The sequence below is a fragment of the Triplophysa dalaica genome, chromosome 20 (assembly GCF_015846415.1).
Source record: "Triplophysa dalaica isolate WHDGS20190420 chromosome 20, ASM1584641v1, whole genome shotgun sequence".
NCBI lineage: Eukaryota > Metazoa > Chordata > Actinopteri > Cypriniformes > Nemacheilidae > Triplophysa > Triplophysa dalaica.
In genome coordinates this window covers 6,860,896-6,881,401 of record NC_079561.1, presented here as the reverse complement: position 1 = coordinate 6,881,401, position 20,506 = coordinate 6,860,896, and the positions used below count along the sequence as shown (strand labels likewise).

Sequence of the window (20,506 nt, the reverse complement as noted above, 5' to 3'; positions counted from 1 at the left end):
TAGAATTCTCGTGCTGAGTCACATTCTGTAACAGCTGATAAAGATAGCAATGAGATTTCTCATATCTCTGAATGGAAATTCAAGTGTGTGAGAAGCCATCAAGCTGTATGGATTATTATTTTGTAGGTTATATATCTACCTAATTAAAATGTGACAACTTGCCCCAACTTTAATTTTGTGAAAAATTGGAACTATCCATAAAAAATACCTAAAAGAGTTGAAGCGTTTTACACCAACAATCCGCTGAAGAAAACTGTGAACATCTGTGTTTTGTTATTGGACGTTTGACTCAAACTCTTATAGTTATACTTCTGTGTCGACTATGACCCTAGCTTCCCCTATTTTAATACAGACAGCAATGTAGGGAAATATAATGTAATTTCATTTAAAATAATCATAACGCATTCAAATCCGCCACAGGGGAATTTGGCACCAAAGCTACCGAAGGACTGAAGTCATGTACAGTAGGTCATTGTTTTATGCATAATGCAGCTCCTTTACTTTCCTGGCACTGAAAGATTAAGACAAATCCAATATGATGTGATTTGTAGTCCGTAACAAGGTCCTTCTGTAAGTGTGCACATCAAGGTATTTTTACCCTATAGCTTGCACTTCTCTATTTAAAAATGTCCAAGACATCACAATTTCAACTAAGACAGTGATAACAGATATTCTGATCAAGATTCAGAATGCTTCACATAACAATGAATCTAGAGTTTCTGAGTTAATAGTCCACAGCACAGGATCGCAGGCTGACAAATAATTTGCCATCTTTACAACTACAGTACAGAGGGACATCCCTAACACAATGACATAAACAGGATATATGCTATTATTTTGAATCAAATTATAAAAGAGAGTTATTTATATATATTAATATATATTTATTTACAATAAAAAAACAGAGTGGTCAAAAATGTTCATGTTTGAATATATGACAACTCTACGATGTAAAGACAATTGTTTCTAGAATTCATTTAAATTTGAATATAAATAAACTTTTATTTGAAGTATTGTTTGAAAATTCAAGAAATGGGGAATTTGATGGGAATAAAATAAACATGTGAAAAGGTGTGATTATGGCAATAATATGATAAGGCATAAGATGGGAAAGATTCCATGGGAAGGATTCGGAAAATTATACATGTGGAAAATATTTAATCAATCAAGAAATCTTTTGGCACACCGGCACAACTTTTCTCTTGTAATTCTGAAATTTAGTCTCAAGTGATATTATTTTCTCTTATTATTATGGTTTGCTCTCAAAACCTTGACTTTATTCTCATTAAGCGCATGAGCTATTTTCAAAACATTTCACCTTGATTCTAGCTTTTTAAAACTGTTTTTAATTTTAATGGGTAATTTGTTTGGTATATGCATAATAATTTAGTTGGATTAGACTTCAGGAGTTAAAGAATTTGGCTAAATATGTCTCAAGACAAAGTACTTTTGTATTTAATAAAGAGATATGTGCATGATTAAAAGAAGCACTGATCAATGGAAGAAAGCAGCTTTCTCACCCTATTAAATAGAAGATTGATGGTACCCATTCCTTTACTTTTCCATTCATTTTATAATAAAAACAGCCCTGGTTTCAAAAACCAATTAAACTTGTGTAAATTTTTCCCACCAGAGGGCAACGTCTATAAGTTTGTGTAACGACAATCATTGCAGAAAGTCTGGATGGCTTCAGGGTGAGTAAATAGTGAAACATTTTTGTTGAGGAAATTCCCTTAAAAGCAACAATGAGGTGCAGAAAACATTCTTAATACAAAAATTTAAGTAAGACAGAAAACATAACTTCTTGAAACTATCCGAAAGCTCCATGTATCACATGCCACGCGGAAATTTGGAACTTCCGTTGTCACGATTCTCTCTCACAATGGCTCTGATGAGGAGAAAAAAAGAAGGTACAGATATTAAAGAGGAAGGTTGTGGTATCATGTTCTGAAATACTGTGGGTAGAGAGGATGTCTCAGTGAGGACAGTCAGAAGAGAAGCGAAAAGTCCCAGCAGTTTGTGCCGTGCAAACACAGGTGTGCTGACAACAACAAAGGCAAATCTCTCTGTCCAGAGAGAAAATTGAAAAATTGAAAAACTGCTTGCATGCCTACCTTACTTAAGTGCCCTGACTGGACACAGCTCCAGCTACACACTTTATGGCATTAAACAAGTCTGAAAGTACATGTCCTTGTTAGTATTGTATAAATTAAACCAGATTAATACAGTGGAGAAAGAAAGAATTATTCCATATTATTTTATATTAATTATTAGCCAAAATTGTTTTACGGCATACTGAAAACAATTCAAAATGACAATCTACTCATACTCTTGACCGACACTCTTGCCATACCTGCATTTAAATATTTAACATCTCTACGTGGAATATACTCAACAAAATCTGAAGAGTCTTGGCAACATCTGCACTTCTTTGGGTGTTGATTTGAGATTTTACCCTGTGGAATACACCTCTTGCTCAGAATCTGGAAACAAATTCTGTCCTCTCTCTCTTCACCCAGTGCCAACATAGCATGCGGATCTCCTAATAAGCCATTATCTGGGCAATATGACCCTTTAATTCCTTCTGCAATTCCCTCACTGCTAGTGACTTCCAAGGTAATGAGACAAGAACAATGATTTGTAATGAGGAGTCTCCTTGAATGTGTTCCATGCAAATGTTTTTTGTCTGCATGTGTCTCTAATCAGTATTTTGTTCACGGTATGAATGCATTCAGAAAAAATTATCTGCGTATCTTTCAACAGGTTTTTTAAAGCATGTCTGCTAGATACAAAGAATTGGGCTTAAGTATAATGGAAAAGGCAAAATGATCCAGGAATAGGAGTTACCTATCATGAATTAAACATTTACTGAACTTTTCGCCTTTTTAAAAATGTAAAGAGTTTTTGACAAAGAACAGTTACAATCAGACTTTTTCTTAGAAATAAAAAGTTTTGAAAACTCTAAAGTATACATGCAATTTGCATGGTGTGCAATGCATATTTCAAATACATCAAACCCAAGCTGCCAGTGGTCTGGAGATTCAATACTTACATGCAATGTGTAAACATCTAAAAATTGACTTCGAAAAGAACATGTGAACTAACACAAAATCCACAGACAATATATTTTATACATATACAAGTATAAGTTGCTGTTGCTGTTTAAGAAGCACTTGTTGCTCTTCTCCTTAGGGTCCTTAAGGCATCCATCACAGAAATAATACATAAAATGGCTAATCACAAAACCACTGTGGAGCATAACTCAAAGCTGTATCACCCTGCCATGCATGGTTTTAATGTAAAGATAACAAAAATATGGGCCCCTGTAGAATCTCCCTTCTGTTATACATCTCCTGCTACTGGGAATAACAAGAGCTACTTAAATGTGAGGTATATTAAAGAGTGAAGTTACCAGAGTGAAATTCTGGTAAAACTAAACAACATATATGCTTCAAATATGTTATTTTATATTACTGGATAAAAGCAGCTACCAAATGCATCCATGTCATAAGTCACGCGGCTGGTCCTGCTAATGAATTCAGAACACTGTACATCTGTAACTATTTAGCTATGGAACATGTCAGTGATATTGTCTAGCATTTATCTCGGAATGTGAGAGCATGGCCGGTGTGTGTCTTATATCAGGGGCTCAGCGATATGGCAAACTCCATGTCGTGATGTTTTTAAACATGTAAAGCCCCTGGTAAACGGTAAACGCATAAACTTACAGCAGAACATTCAGGCTTTCGAAGTATATCAGTATACTGCATGCGCATTACAACATATTGCAATATCTCTCCGGGTCTACATCGGTCAGGTTTTCTTCTACTACCTTGAATTGATGCTTCCTGGTAACAGTTGCCATCTGGTGCTGAAACCAAAGCCCTTTTAAAAGGAAAGACAGGCAAAAAAGCGTAACGACTAAAGCCCAATTTATGGTTCTGCTTTGGACCTACGCCATAGCTACGCAGAGCCACGTACCCTACGCTGTAGCCTTACGCGCACCATTTCAAAAATGTAACAACGCGTCAACTCAACACGGACCGCAAGCGCTGTGATTGATCTGTTTGAACAGCCCCCCTCAGGTAAAAAATAGAGTCATGATAGAGTCACTCAAACGCATTTCCGAATGAATTATCTAAGTAAATTGTGCTTCTGTATTTGACATTTCAAATCTGCAACAAAAGTGACTCTTTTCTTGCCGCTATCACTGCTAATGCTTCTCAAACGAGCATCTGCTTCTCCGGCTCTTGTCTTGGGTACACAAGCAACACCCGCGTGGACACTGACCACATGTGGTCAATGCCTGTCGACGAGGACAACGACTTAGAAGTATAAATGTAAACCGACACACAGCCTACATCGTAGAGGCTACGACGTAGGTCTGACGCAGATGTAAAAATTGGACTTCATGCTAACGCTTTGGCTTCAGCGGAACAGAGTAGTTTTTTTTTAATAGATGTCAATGGGTTTTGTTAGCCGTTACAGGGGCTCCAATTGGAAGTATTACAGAGTATCTCTGGTTAAAATAATTACTGCAAGAAATGGAATGCGTGACCTGCGCATACTTTGTATGCGAGATAAATGGGGCAGTGTCCGAAATAGCCCCCTTTACCCTAATATAGTGCACTCATTCAATTGCATAATGCATCATAATAAGGAATGTACCACCGATGTACACTCACGACTAGCTGCTAGCCATCTGTCGTGATGCTCGCGCTGAATGAATTCCTGCGTCTTGGCAGAAGATGGCGCACACAGCATTTCCTGTGCAGTGTTCGAAATTAAAGTGGACTATATTATTAAACTAATGTAGAGAATAGTGAATGAGGGTATAGTGCGCGATTTTGGACACAGCTAAAGTGTCATGACAAATTGTATCAATCTCTCGAAATCGGTCCCTTTAGAACCCTGCGTGATTCTGTTGACCAAAAGGACTTCTAATGGGTAATCTGTTTGGCTCCTGATTGCAATTTTCACAAAATTAAATTACATTCTATGTCGCTAGTAATTTGTTAAAATGAGCATTACTGTGGAAGTTAGATCTACTGTATTGGGGGAGCGACAGGAAAACTATAACATTACATGAAAACAATCTGTTCAATAAAATCTCCTCATTGAAGTTCTGCCCACTGACAATCATGAATGCTTTAGCCCACAGTCCTCTGTGCCCACTTTGACCTCAGCCTCACAGATCCTTCATTTTTCCACACAGCCCTTGTTTGCTGAAGGAAACACAAGCTCATTTCCACTGATTCAGTATCGCTTTTGTTGTATTTTCCAGTAGCTTGACAACTTAAAAAGATTTCTTCTAATGCAACAAAACGATTAAGTTATTGTCCTAATCACACATCTGAGATTCATTGTCATTCAGGCAATGAAACCAAATTCAGTTCAATGAAAAGAACATAAGTTTACTACCAACAGCACAGCCCAAGACATCTTTAGCTGTAACTGAACTTGTCATGATTCTGCCTTTTCTAGTCATAGTTTTCCAGTCTTGTGGCAGAATCATGACAGACCCAGGTGTTTAGTGTAAAAAAGACATGGCATTGTGAGTATTAGACATGCCATGCGCTTTCTCGTGTCTTTTTAGTGTTTTAGTGTTGGTATGATTTCATGGCCCATTCCATGTTCCCTCATGATTTGCTCCCCTTTAAAATGCCCTTGTGTCTCTCGTTCGTTTTGAGTGTTTGCATGTTTACTCTTCTGCCAAGTTGTTCATGCCTGTGTCTTATACATATCTAATTATATTTGCCCTGATTATTTCCTTATCAGTTCTCTGTCCTGAACTTAGCGAAATATTTAGAATGGGAGCTCCTGCTAATAGAGATAAATGAGGCAGGCTGAAGTGCTTCAGGAAGTCTGGCTGATGGCCACCTCTCTCAGGAATGACAGGGTGCATACAGGGTGTTTGTGTATCTACTGATAAAGCACTCATCACCGACAGAGAAAGTCGCCCACAAAGTGACAACCGAGCTTTAAAAAAGTTTCTGGTCCTGAATTTGCGAAAGAGAAATGATCTTTAAACAACAAAGTGAATTTTGGGAGATAAGTTTCAGCTTATACAGCTAGGTGTGCTCTTTGCTCACATTGGCGCAGCAAATTTTAAAGTGTTCTTTACTTTATATAAGCTGATGCAAGGACTCAAAACACAAAAAGTTTAACCGATGCACATAAAACCAACGATTATTTGATAAAGAATTTCAGACATTTCCCATATTCAAAGACCAAATTTTAAACAACCTTAAAACATCCTCAAGCACCATAATGTAAAACCATTAGTTAAGCATAGGTCATTGAAAATAATACACGAGACAAAGCATCACTTTCATAATAATGTCCATTACAAACTACATTTACAGCTTTTTCTGTACATTTCACTATGTCTCTTGAGGGCACCACGTCGAGAGTACCCGACACCTCTGCCGAGAATAAATCTGACAAGCTTCAGGTCTATCTCATTGTATTCAAATGAGCAAAGACTCTTGGGCACCAATGGCTGATCTGTTACTTTGTATCTGTGCTGCTACACAAGACCCAAAGAAAATGAATGAGATCATGTAAGAATTAAATTCTGCCTCATTTGTAAGTCGTTTGATTAAAAGTGTCTGCTAAATGACTAATGTTAATGGGAATTTCTACTATACTTTATTAAAATACTGTCCCGCCTTCCTTATTTCTTGTATTCTCTATTGGATATACCCGTAAAGTATACCTAAAAAAAGTAATAGTGTAAACTTATTACTTGGTGTGTGTTCTGGACAAGCTATCTTTTTTACATTCTCTGCACATTCTGCAGTCTCTCTTCTTGGTTTTGGAAAACCTTTTCCATGAAACGTAGATCTCAACTGTGAAGTGAACTCTCCAGAGTTCCCTTTAAATTCTATCCCAAGTATCTCTAGCACTAACAGATCTTTTCAGAACAGTTACACATTCGACTTCCGGCATAAACCGTGTCTACACCAGATGCAACGCGACAAGAGACAACATAACGGTTAAGAACCCATTTTAAATTTTGTCCACACCGTACGTGGGGCGATGCAGAGGGTCCGGTGTAGACACAAAAGCAGTAAAAGTTTCATCTAATTTATGTAATTTGTCTCAAAATTCAATATTTTCTTAATGTAAGAAAGCTCGTAATTTAATTTTCATGTCTTTCAGTACAAGAATGACATTCGCATTCTAATCACTTAGAGTCAAAGTAAAATGAGTTACCGAAGCTTGTGTTTTAAGTAACCGAAGAGCGTGTCAAGCTATAAAATATTTCAGAAAAATGTCCAAACATGACAAAACCCATTACATGCCTCATATAGGTCTTGCCTTACAGTGTCATGAATTATCACATACAGATTGAATTCTTGTACCTCATATACGAAACAGGTAATTCAATAGCTTTTAAAATAAAGAGCTTTTTTTGTACTACCACCTGAAGAACACAAATCTTAAATGTTCTCTGAGATAAATTGACAAGAGAAACCCCAAAAGCAGCATAATTCTTGATTAAGTGCTTGGCAAATATGTGAACTGGGATTTTGGGATTTACTTTTGGCCTGTTGTTGATGATCCTCTATGACATTTAGCCAAAACTTATCTTGCAGTGTGACACAAGAGGTGTGACCGATGTACATTATGTCTGATGTCTGAAGTGTGATAGAATACAGCAGCTGCACTATCTATACCAAACTATCCAATCCTCAAAAAAATGCAGTGCTTCTGACTATTGTGCTATAGTACATTTTTATCAGAAAATATAGAAATTGGACATTTTCTTACCCATTACGCATTCACTGTGTCTTTCACAAAAACAGGTGTTGTTGCCCAGAATGCACCTTTCTGACTTTCTCTTTTTTTTGAGGAACTGTCCAAAACATGCAAGCTGGAGGTTGGAAGCAAGCAGGATGACAGTACTGGAATCCTTCATCTAAAACAGCAGCAGAGTTATTCATTCAATGTCTCAAGAGTTACATTCTAAACTACATTAAACAAGAGATCTAGAATTTGACCCATCACAATAGAGACCGCACCACACATGGTCCTGTTTTGGATTTAAGAACAAAGATCAACATCCTTATGTTTTCCTGTCTCATTGTTTTTTCCTACATCACCACTAGTTACGTTTTTGATTAGTGTCAGTGTGTAGTTTTCTAAACATTATAATATTCTTCCGGCAGCATGTGTGCGCACATAGAAATCCTCGGGCTCGGGACACCGCAGGCTGTTACCCCATCTAACATTTTCTGTAGCAGCCAGCAGGTCTTTGGTAACCTGCTAGATTTTCCCACCCACACAGACAATGCAGCTGTGCAGAAGGACCCGTGAACCCTCGAGAGACCCGCTCTAAATCACTTCACAGGGAGCCCTGACTGTGTTCCAGGACTTTATTCTCACATGCACTTTCACAGAACTTTTCAAAAGAGGACACAGAGCATGTTGTGTAAGAAGAGAGGTTTAACTGCACCATCAGCCCTGCTTTGACCTTAGAATGGTTATGTTCTAGTGATGCACCTGGCGGTTATACTAAGCAATTTAGCAAAATTAGTAAAGCATAATGTACAGACTGAGAAATCCAAAGGATGCAAAAATTAAGTAACAAGCTGTTTAGGATGACTTCACACATCACAATCAAAGCAAATTTAATCTCGCTTCAAAGAAAAGTGTACATTAACTGAAACAAAAAACTATTTACACGTGCCAATGGATTCAGTTTTCTAAACATATTCAAACTTGTTGATTCCTTATTCATGTTTCTCCTCTTAAAATGAGTATTTGATAAAAAGCCTAAGTGATCAACTGTGGCAACAAAGCCAAAATTCCTCTCACTGAGACGGTGGGAAGTAAGGGATGTCATTAATCATAATCTAAGACAGTAATGTGCTCCACAGTTTTACGTTCAAATGTGTTATCAATCAGAACTGAGTGTGCAAAACTTACGTTTAAGGCAGCCTGCCTCTACGTTCAGTTGAGACCATCCAGGGCAGCATATGTTGTCTTTATCTTTGAAGACATGTCTGTAGCCTATGTAGTAGGCAGTCCTGCAAAAAGATGTGATTGTTAAACAAGCAAATTCAAGCAAACAACATGGAAACTCTGTTCATCATTGAAAATTATAAAGAGCTTTGGAGCCAATCTGAGGGTATTTTGTAAAAAACCTGATTGCCCTAAACCCCAATTAGTTTAGCATTTGTTCGGTGCAATGGCAACATTTGGCATGTCCAGTGTCTGTTTCATGAGGGCTACTCAACAATCTTCCATAATTGCAGAGGGGTGGATGGCTTCGGGAGCCGTAAGCTTCCTTTTGAATCCTGAAGCATCCGAAACCCTTAATAACCATCGTCTCTCAACAATAGGATCAGTTTCCAACTGCGGTCTTTCTCTGCCCTCTGCCCATTCTCAAAAGAGGATAAAAGTTGGCCAGCTCTGAAAGCTGTGCCATTGAGAAATGGCAGTTTGTGTAAATATGCTATTGATAGTGTCTCTCACTATCTGTCCCGGGACAGAGAAAACTCTGTTTTGTAAAGCTACAGCATGTCTGGGGTTGCCTTTAAAAAAACGATTAAAATTTTTGTAAAATTGTTCATCTCGACACCTTAATTGTGAATGAAGAATGCCTAATTTCTCCCCCAATGCACACTTTATAAATTGCACAGTGCACACTATAAGGCTACAGTTGTTTTAGGATATGTAGAAGCAAAATAAAGATCCAAATATCCAAAGATGCACCGGTTCTTTATGTCATTCAATCACTTTAATCAAATGAACACTTACCTCCTCTCATAGTGCATACCCCATGCCTGATCTTTGCAGCTTTTGCCTACAAACCTTTACCATACGTGTGAAAGCCTTCAAACAAGGCTGTTTCTCAGCTGTGATCACTGTCTCTTGTACTGGGCAAACATTTGACTTAAGGACAATGACAAAATAATGGTCTAGGCTCATTTAATGTGAATTAAATCAGAAAAAATGAAAAGGAAAATGATGTGTTATGATGAGATACATTTTACGTTTTTAAAATGTATCGTAGCTAAACAAATATTGGGCACCATAACAATGAAAGAGTGCTGTTATACATGTTTTTTTTATGTTAAACGTATTAATTCAAATTATGATATCTTAGGGGTATTATTTATTTATTTCCCTCACTTATTTCATTATATTCTACTTGTGCAAAAAAAAAAAATAATAATAATAAAAGAAATAAAAACATTTCTCATTGTACTTACATGAAAGGGTGCCGAGCTTGGAGACACACAAAACGGAACTCTGTAAGCAAGAAAAATATCATCACCGCTTGTATGTGGACGTCCCAAAATCTGACGACACACAAACAAGTGTAAATGTTCAGTCTATTTCAATGATACTCTATATAAAAAGGATGAGTTGGATCAATTGCCTTATGAAGTTCTGCTAAACGTATATGCAAACTGATCGCATTTACAATGTAGCATACATAGAGCAGGGATGGTGAGCATATAGGTTTTTGAAATGATATTCAAATTTATTTTAATAAATGTAGATAAATGATCGTCCAAACCATTCTCTGCAAATATTTATTTATTTAAATTAGTATATAATATATTTGGCTCATTAACACATTGCAAACGTATTAATTGTAAACAGACATGCTATGCAGAATAAAATGACAAGTAGAGTTGAATCAGTTGCTTTGTAAATTATTTCAGCAATACCTTTATCAAAACAAACAAACAAACAAAACACAAGTGTACTTAATTAAAAAAAATACTAAGAAACCAAACAATTCATACCTGCCTAAAAATGCAACTTAAACGCTATAAACAGTGAGATATGTTTGTAGCTATTTGCTGCCATCTAACGGCATTAACTTTAGGAGCACTGAACTGTAAACTAACTGTGAATTATAAGGGCACTGACATTTTCAATCCGGAAAAATATTTTAAACCTTAATGCATATACGTTGGTAACCGAAGCGAATGATATCCTCAACAAGACACGCAAGAAAACAAGTAGAACAGGTGAACGCTTAAAAAGCCTACTGTCTATAGGTAATGCACGCGAGTGCCTGATCATAAATGTTGGAGCAGACGCTCAATCCATCTAAAATATGTAATATAGATGATATTTAATATATGCATTTTTGTATACTGGAATAAAACATCATATACCATGAAAATAATACATTTACATTGCTTGTTTGTTTTAACAGTTAGCTGTTCGGGTCCTTTGCCGTACTGCATTGTGGGAATTATTCCTTTGCAGCAATGGCTTGGCTTGCAGTTAGATTAGCAATATCTGTGTCTTTATTATTTACTGCGTCTGCGGTATTTGAAGATCAAGTTGGAAAGTTTGATTGGTATGTTAACGAACTTTACACCTATGTGTTGTATTTACATCATGTGTACGTGTGTGACTTCTGCGACCGTTAAAGTACCCGGCACTTCAATCAGACTGGTGTCAGCTGCACCAGGCTGATGTCCATTGCTAGTCATTCATAGATCACCTGTCATTTAACACTGCGTTTTCTTTCAGGAGGCAACAGTTTATTGGCAAAGTGCGCTTTGCCTTGTTCGATACTCATTCTCAAGCGTCCAAAAAACTCTTGGTGGCAACTGACAAGAACGTGTTTGCTTCCCTCAATTCTAGGACAGGCGACCTGTGTAAGTGTTCACGCTCCTCTGTCTATTTGCAGCCTGACACAAGATGATTGCAATTATGCGTCTTAGTTTATCCTTTAATGTCCTTGTAATGTTGCAATGAAACAACATTTCGTTTTATTTGACGTAATTATCCATTTTTCTCACAATGTGTCTACAAAATGTATATGCACTCTTGTTACGAATGGCACAGGTGTATTACTGTATACACTTTTGCGGGTCTAACATAGCTGATATCATCTTATCCTATGATAGAATAATTTAGGAGTAATATTTGACCATCTTAGACCACAATAACAACTTCTGTAGGGTTTATAATAATAAAACCCGCTTTTGGTTCTTGCAGTCTGGCGTCATTTGGATAAGACTGGACCAGATGGCCAGGTTGATTCACTTCTTATGTATGGACAAGGTAAGTATGTGCTGTAACGTGTGTATTTGTTGAGAAAGGCACTAGGCATTGTTTTTATTTTCGCATTTGCACTTGCCTCTCTTAGATGCTGTTGTAGTTGTTGGGAACGGGCGTCTGCTTCGCTCCTGGGAGACTACAGTTGGTGGCTTGAAGTGGGAGACAGTGCTTGATACTGGAAGGTTATATATTGTTCATCTTGAATTCAATTACTGTGAATTCTTTTTTTTTGAATGGTTAGATAATGCCGTTGGCTTCATTGTTTAAACTCAGCTTTCAGGCTGCTGCCTTAGTTGGAGTTCAGGATTTTGTCAAGTATGTTGCCGTGCTCAAAAAAACAGCAATCTCTCTTCATGACCTCTCCACCGGTGGCCAGATATGGGTGGAAAACCTGCCTGACAGGTGAAAAGAATTTTAAACTGATCATAGCACAATATTCTTTAGAAGATTATTACTAGGAATGATCGGTATGATCCAAAATACTATTATGCTACAATAAATATAAAACTTTGTCTTAGTTGTTTCATCTCTTTTTATCCTACAGTGACACTGTTCAGTATCAATCAATTTATTCCGAAGGAAATGGACTGGTGTTTGTTTTGGGACTTGTCCCAAACTCTCATGTTGTTATTGTTGAATACAAAATTGAAGACGGGGAAATCATGAATAAGGTATTGCTTTCTGTATTCAATTAACATTAATATAGTAACGCACAAATATTTGTGCTTATTGTGTAACTTTAGCAGTTATACAAAGTCAAATGTGATGGGAGATTGTGTCTGTCTGAGTCAGATTATGTGTAAAGAAATGATATTGTCTTTTCCCATTACATATTTGTCACTCAGAAATCAATTCAAGCTGCATGGATGTCAAGCCTGGAGAGCAGTTGTGCAGTTATCAGCTCAGGGATCCTCTTGTGTGTGGATCAGATCACACAGTCTCTGTATACACTACCACTGCAGTCTGTGGAACAGAAGGAAATGAAACAGATCCACCTTCAGGTGCATTTCACTATATTTATTAATAACATACATTGCTTCTAAATTTTTCTGTATTGATCTGTAATTGAACTGGAAAATCTTCTTTTTCATAGACTCTGGATTTGGAGGTGGCTTCAGGATTTCAGCCGGTTCTGACATCCACTCAGCCAAACCCTGCTCAGCCTCCTCTCGCTGAGTTTTTCCTTCAGCTCAGTCCAGATCATCACATCCTGCTGCAGCTTGAAGATGGCCTCATTGCCCTGCTCAAAGACTTCAATCCAGTAAGAGCTAATACAGCACACAGAACTAAGTACTAAAATGGATGTGGTGGGAAATCTAGAACCGTTTTTAAGTGTTTTGCTGTGATGACTCAACAAAGGGCATTTTCAATTTTACTAATAAATTTAGAATGTTAGCAGAAAAAAACAGAATCGTTAAAGGTGTATTTTACTTTCAAAATATATTTTCATGATAATTTACTCACCCCCATGTCATCCAAGATGTGTATGTATTTGTTTCTTTAGTCGAAAAGATTTGAAGGTTTTTGATGAAAACATTCCAGGGTTTTTCTCAATATAGTGGACTTCAATGGACTCAAAATGGTTGAAGGTCAAAATTACTGTTTCAGTGCAGCTTCAAAGGACTTTAAACGATAGAAGATTATGAATAAGGGTCTTATCTAGTGAAACGATGGGTCGTTTAAAAAAAAAAAAATGCATTATAAACAGAAATGCTCGCCTTGCTCTGTTCTGCGATGGTCGTTCATGACCTCACGAAATACGTAATTATGTTGAAAAGGTCACGCTTGACGTAGGCTGAAGTACAGAGTAGGGTTGCGGGGTAAACCGGTTCTGAAATTAACCGGTACGTGTTACATTTATATCCATTCAATACCAGAAATTTGCTAGTTTCTGTACTTGAAACACTGCTAATCCAAAGTTCACCCCTATGCGGCAGTATGACGCAGAACCGGGAACATAGAAGAACAAGATGAATGGTTCTACAAGCACTTTTGCGACCATTTAAACCGAGACACTGTAACTGATTTATTACAAATTCGTCTCTTTCTACTTTTGCGGAGAGATCTTTAGATTGTTTTACAGTGTAACGTATATTCTTCCTGCTGCGATGCATCTGTACATCCCCATTTGACAGCATGCATTGCATATATGACTTTATCTCTGTTCCAGACATCTCAGATAGCCTACTTATCATCATGAAGTTCTCTTTCGCGCCTCGTATATGTTCTTATACTGTCAAATACACATGCTGTTATGTCAAAAACAGAAAAGATTTACGTAAGCACAGTCTGTTGTTTTATAAATGTATATCCGCATCAAAAAATGAATTAACCTTAAAGGGACAGTAAACTAATACATCTGTGTCACATATTAAAGAGAAAATGAAACTTTTGTAGCTTTATTTAGAGTCATTGCATATTTATTTTTTCCAGTGAAGACAATGCAGTGTTTTTATGGATCATTCAGTTTTCATCTTGAATGCTACAATTTAAAAGACCTACTTGAAACATTTAACTGTTGTTCAAAATGTAATTGTTCATATTTGTGGGATTATGATAAGTAGAAGTCTATATAACCACAGCATTTTTCAGTAATACAGTGTAAAAATAAAATAGTCCTAAATAAAATATAAAATATGCATTAAAGTAGTTACACCAGTTTATGCAGTCGTCTTAATAATTTTTCAAATTGGGGCTGCTTATTGATCACCTATGGTACCGATTTGGTACCGATATTACCGATATCAGGTTCCGGTACCGTACCGAAGCAAAAATTTTGGTATAGAGCCAACACTAGTAAAAAGTCAGTGTTTACAAGTTGAACATACAAGTTTTCAATGTAATTACGTATTATGTGAAGACATGAACGTGATAAGACCTGTATTTATCATCTGGCATCGTTTAAATCCCTTTGAAGCTGCACTGAAACTGTAATGTTGACCTTAATTACTCCTAATAGAGTCCATCGAAGTCCACTATATGGATAAAAGTGCTGGAATGTTTTCATCAAAAAACCTTAATTTCTATTCAACTAAAGAATAAAAAACATAAACATCTTGGTTGACATGAGGGTGAGTAAATTATCATGAAAATCTATTTTGAAAGTGAACTATTTTGCCAAAATTGAAACTTGTCTTATAAATCACTTACCTTCGTGCCATCCCAGATGTATTTTAACTGACTTTGTTTAACCGAAAACAAATGAAGAAGCCAAATATCTGTCTCTACATGGGACTCAACATGTTATGTCTATTATGTCTTTACTTTTGTTCGGCATAAGAGTGGCATAAGAGATCTTCCTTTTTTGCCTGAAATGTTGCTTTAAGAGAAATTTGAATAGTTATTAGAATTCCTCTCTAAAACCGAGTATTTATCTACTTTGTATTTCAGTCAAATCTGGTTGCTTTTGCCACAACTGGGGAGAAGACCGTTGCTGCAGTGATGTCACCAAAGAATGAAACTGTGAGTCAGCTTTCAAAACTTCACATTGAAATGTTTCTCATACAGTTCTTCAACCTTAAGCTGATTTTATTTGCTCAAGGCCTGCAGTATCAACCTGTTTAGTGCTGACACAGGCAGGAGACACCTAGACACCAATATCATCTACCACTTGGACCCTAATGGAGGAAAGCCCAACACGGTAAGCACAAATTCCAAAGTGTCTGATTTTTCCATCATTATTGATGTTAATTGATGTTAATTGACTTGTATGTTCTGCAGTTATACGTCCATGCTTTTTTGAAGAAAGATGACTCTGTGGCCTACAGAGTTATGGTGCAGACTGAAGATCACATGCTTACATTTTTACAGCAACCTGGTATGAACGACACTTTACATTGTTACTTAGCAGATGGTAAACTTTCCTGTGGCTTAGTGGTTAGAGCATGACAGTAGCAACATTAAGGTCGTGGGTTCGTTCGATTCCAGGAGATTGCACATAGTTTGAAACAAATGTATAGTACAATGCAATGTAAGTCGCATTGGATAAGAGCTCTGCCAAAATGCATAAATGTAAAGGCATAAATGTTAACTATTGTTCAGTAACATTTTGTTGTCCCACTGTAGGAAGGGTAGTCTGGATGAGAGAGGAGGCCCTGGCTGATGTGGTCACCATGGAGATGGTGGATCTGCCACTCACTGGAACACAGGCTGAGCTGGAGGGAGAGTTTGGAAAGAAAGCTGGTAAAGTTAAAGCATCAACGGGAATCAATACCACACATACTTGTTTTTTTGTTGCATTCTTTCTTGCTAATTGTCTTAATTATTTTATCCTGTGAATATGGAGCAAACCCAGATCCGAAGCGTTAAAGTGATTTTTTTTGGTTTAAAACAGTTTTAAGCAGGTTTTACTTAACTTAGGAGTTTCTTTCTTCACTCACTGTTTGTCATGTGGCTGTTGTGGGATGAATTACTTCTGCTTGCTAAGCGTGGAATGTTGAAACATCTGTCTCACTACGCTGTCCTGTTGTTGAAGCTTTTCTGCACTTTCTGTCTGTATTTATTTCCTTATTTCTTCTTTTGCCTTTTTTGCTGCACTTGGATCCAGCCATACAAGGTGAAGTATTTAGCTTCTTTATTTTGCTTTGGTTCTTTGTAACATGCTTAAATGTTTAGTCTTTTGACTTTCAAACTATGCATTTGCTCAACTCTTAGTAATATGATGTTACTTGGCAGTCTTATATATTTGGTTGTTTGCTTGCTTTGCTATGTTTGCTCATTTCTAAGGATCTTTTTGGTTACAGATGGGCTGTTTTCCATGGTCATTAAACGCCTGTCCTCCCAGATCATCCTACTACAGACCTGGTTGGCCCATCTCTGGAAACTCTTTTACGATGCACGGAAACCTCGCAGTAGTGTGAAAAATGATGAGATCACCATAGAGAATCTGTCTCGGGATGAGTTCAACCTGCAGAAGATGATGGTGATGGTCACTGCCTCGGGCAAAGTATGTTCAGGAAAAGCCACTGCTCTTTTGTATTTTCCATCGTTTTTGAGGTCAGTTAACACATTCCTTTTGTTTTTTAAACATAGCTTTTTGGCATCGACAGCAAATCGGGAACTATTTTGTGGAGCCACTATTTGGAAAACATCCAGCCCAACTCAGCTTTCAAATTAATGGTACAGAGGACAACCGCTCACTTTCCTCACCCTCCACAGTGCACACTTCTTATCAAAGATAAGGTGAGGTTGTAAAATCCACGCTCTTTCATTAAATCGCAGTGATTTTTTTTTTAGACATTGCTTATTAAACAAGCTTCTGATTTAATTCGGAACATACTTTTGCTAAATAACTGAAAAACATCAATTGAATTTATAGGACACAGGTCTTGCAAGCCTCCATGTCTTTAACCCCATTTTTGGAAAGAAGAGTCACAGCAGTGTTCCAGCCTTACCCAGACCAATCCTTCAGACTCTGCTGCTACCTATCATAGACCAGGACTATGCTAAAGTTCTACTAATTATTGATGATCAGTATAAGGTAGGTCTCTGTTCTTCAGACATGTGATCGGCATATCTTTGAGAATGTGATCTGTAACTTCTCTTGTCCTTTACAGGTCACTGCTTTTCCATCAACTAAAAACATCCTTCAGCAGCTTCAGGACACCGCATCCTCAATATTCTTCTATCTAGTGGACTCCAGTCAGGGCAAGCTGTCGGGTTTTCGTCTGCGCAAGGTTACCATCCATTTACACCCCCTCGCTTTTTATATAAGAGTTCAAATGTCCAATTTTCATTAAAATAAAGATATTGTCACTCCTGTAACAATTCTTTTCAGGATTTGTCTACAGAGTTAATCTGGGAGGCTGTTATCCCCACTGAGGTGCAGAAGATCGTGGCTGTCAAAGGAAAGCGTGCGAATGAGCATGTTCATTCCCAGGGCAGAGTAATGGGTGATCGAAGTGTGCTCTACAAGGTACTGTCTGTGTTTTCAACTGTTCTTATAGTGCTAATGATAACAAGTCCTTTTATTAATCTTATCAATTTTATATTCTATCTAATTTTGTTTGTCGGCAGTACTTGAACCCTAATCTCCTGGCTGTGGTGACGGAGAGCACAGACACCCATCCGGAGCGTAGCTTTGTTGGAATATTCCTGATTGACGGTGTGACCGGTCGTATTGTGCATGAGGCGGTGCAGAGGAAAGCCAAAGGACCTGTTCACTTTGTTCACTCAGAAAACTGGGTGGTGGTTAGTATACAAGCTAATCCATCTCATTTAAACATACTTCTACAGCGTTAATAAGGATATAGAAAATAAAGTTGGCCAGTTCAGAAAGCAACAGTGTGTTTTGTGTGCTCGTCTCTTTAGTATGTGTACTGGAACTCCAAGTTTCGTAGGAATGAGTTTTCTGTACTGGAGCTCTTTGAGGGAGCCGAGCTGTATAACAGCACAGTGTTTAGCTCGCTGGACAGACCACGTCCACCTCAGGTGCTACAGCAGTCGTACATCTTTCCTGCTGGTATAAGCACCTTGGAGGCCACACTTACTGAGAAAGGCATCACCAGCCGCCATCTCCTGGGTTAGTAAAGTGCATAAGAAAGTTTATTATAGATCTGTGTTGAGGATATGAGAAATGATAAAATCTTCTTGTATTGTTATAGTGGGGATGCCATCAGGCAGCATTTTATCCTTACCAAAGCTGTTCCTGGACCCACGAAGACCAGAGATGGTCTCGGAACAGACTCGGTAAGTTTTAAACTAATAATTACTATGTTGTGATTCATAAAAATAACATAAATGATTCTGACAAAAATCTTGCTGTTTAGGGAGGAAAATCTCATACCATATGCTCCGGAAATGCCCATTCGTACAGAATGGTTTATAAACTACAACCAAACCGTCTCCAGAATCAGAGGTATTCATACTGCCCCCTCTGGCTTGGAGTCTACTTGTTTGGTAAGATTTTTTGAATATGTATATTATGCCATGATGTTATTATTAAAGGAAATGTACCTTTTAGTGTGGCTCTAAAATGACTTTTTCTTCTACACTGTAGGTGGTTGCATATGGCCTTGACATCTACCAGACCAGAGTGTTTCCCTCCAAGCAGTTCGATGTCCTTAAGGATGATTATGACTATGTACTGATCAGCAGTGTACTCTTTGGTCTCTTCTTTGCTACCATGATTAGCAAACGTCTAGCGGAAGTGAAACTGCTCAACAGGGCATGGCGATAAGACTCATCCTAATGGCCTATTGACTTCGCTCTCGTCCTCACTGCAATGTGGTTGACACATTGATGGCAGGAGACAAGCTGGTGACCATGTCAAGACTGCAAGATCATTTGACAAGTTTGGTGTATTTTTTGCAACCAGCTGTCTTGGAGATCTTGTGGTCATTTGAGTGTAAGTGCATAGAAGGCCATGATAGTTTTCCCCTATTCTGAGAGACGTAATGATGTAGGTCATTCCCATCCCCAACAGTTCACTGTCTAATTTGTTAATTTATTGTGCCTTTCGAGGTAACATGATTTAAGTAGACTCGCAAGATATAACATAGAAACAAAACATCTCGGAAGCCCCTCTGTATACTTATTTTACTTTTACATTTCATGGTGCGATGAGTCTGCTTATTGGGAGGCTCGACGGATGGATTAGGTGTTTTTTCAGAATGAATATTGACAAGATAATTGCAAATGGATGCCATCCAGTGAAGTGATTGGATTTTGAATAGATATAAATAAATACTTAAATTATTAAACTCTTAGGAAATGTATTAACTAATGTACAGGGTTGTGTGGGAAGGGTTTTACTGGGCAAATACAAGTTCATACTAGAACTGTGAAATTTCAGAAGATGCTTGGATTGTTTTCTCTTGTACGTTAATGAAGGTTCTTAATCATTTGGATAGTCTTCTAGTTATTTTGTGGTATGTCACACGCACTGGATGGTTTGAAGCCGATTTTCTTACTTGATCCTAATATGCCATATCATGCTTTTATTTTGTCTTGTTCTTGTTACAGATCTTTTACGATTTACTAATGTCAAATGTTTCCACTCCTTTTGTTTGATTTTGTAAATGACATGCCTGTTTATATGCTTTAACAATTTCTCAAGAACCCCCTCTGCTGGAAATTAAATGATGTCAGAAAAATTGTTTAATGATATTTGTAACACCAGGATGAACAATTGAATTGGTGTCAAATCTGCTGTTTCTGCATTAATTTATTTGTTTTTTTTTCCCCTTTAACCAATAATAAATATGGCCCATTCTTAATTGTTGACTCTTGAATTTTATTGAAAGTATTAAAAACTCCAGTTAAAAAAATACTAGTCAAAATGTATATTGGTTGCTGGTATTTTGTATTGTCTCCCATTTATGATACTATTAGCTAGCTTTGTAAATTGATTAGAGAGCCAAATTTATGACCGCATCAATGTTACTACCTGTTCTTTAACAACGTTACCGCACACTAGACGTTTCATGTTTATGTCTGACTACACTTCCTGTTGCTCGGTGCCTGG

At 37.4% G+C, this 20,506-nt stretch overlaps 2 protein-coding genes across 2 annotated transcripts in view; one reads left to right on the top strand and one right to left on the bottom strand.

The window, feature by feature from the left end:
* Nucleotides 1-10,869, bottom strand: part of megf6a (multiple EGF-like-domains 6a) — a 46,623-nt gene extending 35,754 nt beyond the window's left edge. The window contains exons 1-4 of the mRNA XM_056733817.1: nt 10,767-10,869; nt 10,224-10,263; nt 8,935-9,035; nt 7,777-7,924 (exon numbers count right to left, since the gene is read on the bottom strand). Coding sequence (XP_056589795.1) covers nt 7,777-7,924 — 148 coding nt within the window. The 5' untranslated portion in view covers nt 8,935-9,035; nt 10,224-10,263; nt 10,767-10,869. The remainder of the gene's footprint in view (nt 1-7,776; nt 7,925-8,934; nt 9,036-10,223; nt 10,264-10,766) is intronic.
* Nucleotides 10,870-11,225: 356 nt separating this feature from the next.
* emc1 (ER membrane protein complex subunit 1) lies at nt 11,226-20,258 on the top strand. The gene is made up of 22 exons (XM_056733838.1): nt 11,226-11,332; nt 11,509-11,636; nt 11,980-12,045; nt 12,131-12,224; nt 12,316-12,444; nt 12,587-12,713; nt 12,888-13,043; nt 13,136-13,303; nt 15,433-15,504; nt 15,584-15,682; nt 15,763-15,859; nt 16,108-16,224; nt 16,785-16,987; nt 17,074-17,223; nt 17,360-17,521; nt 17,598-17,717; nt 17,819-17,956; nt 18,058-18,231; nt 18,352-18,562; nt 18,645-18,729; nt 18,810-18,939; nt 19,040-20,258. The coding sequence occupies exons 1-22, from the start codon at nt 11,241-11,243 to the stop codon at nt 19,217-19,219; spliced, it is 2,898 nt and encodes a 965-aa protein (XP_056589816.1). The 5' UTR covers nt 11,226-11,240; the 3' UTR covers nt 19,220-20,258.
* Nucleotides 20,259-20,506: the final 248 nt, after the last annotated feature.

What these genes read in the sequence shown, in the direction of transcription:
- emc1 (XM_056733838.1), top strand. Translation starts at nt 11,241, where the DNA reads ATGGCTTGGCTTGCAGTTAGATTAGCAATATCTGTGTCTTTATTATTT. An exon ending in GTGGAAAACCTGCCTGACAG is followed by an intron (nt 12,445 to 12,586) that starts GTGAAAAGAATT and finishes TTTATCCTACAG; the next exon opens with TGACACTGTTCAGTATCAAT. An exon ending in CGGGTTTTCGTCTGCGCAAG is followed by an intron (nt 17,718 to 17,818) that starts GTTACCATCCAT and finishes AATTCTTTTCAG; the next exon opens with GATTTGTCTACAGAGTTAAT.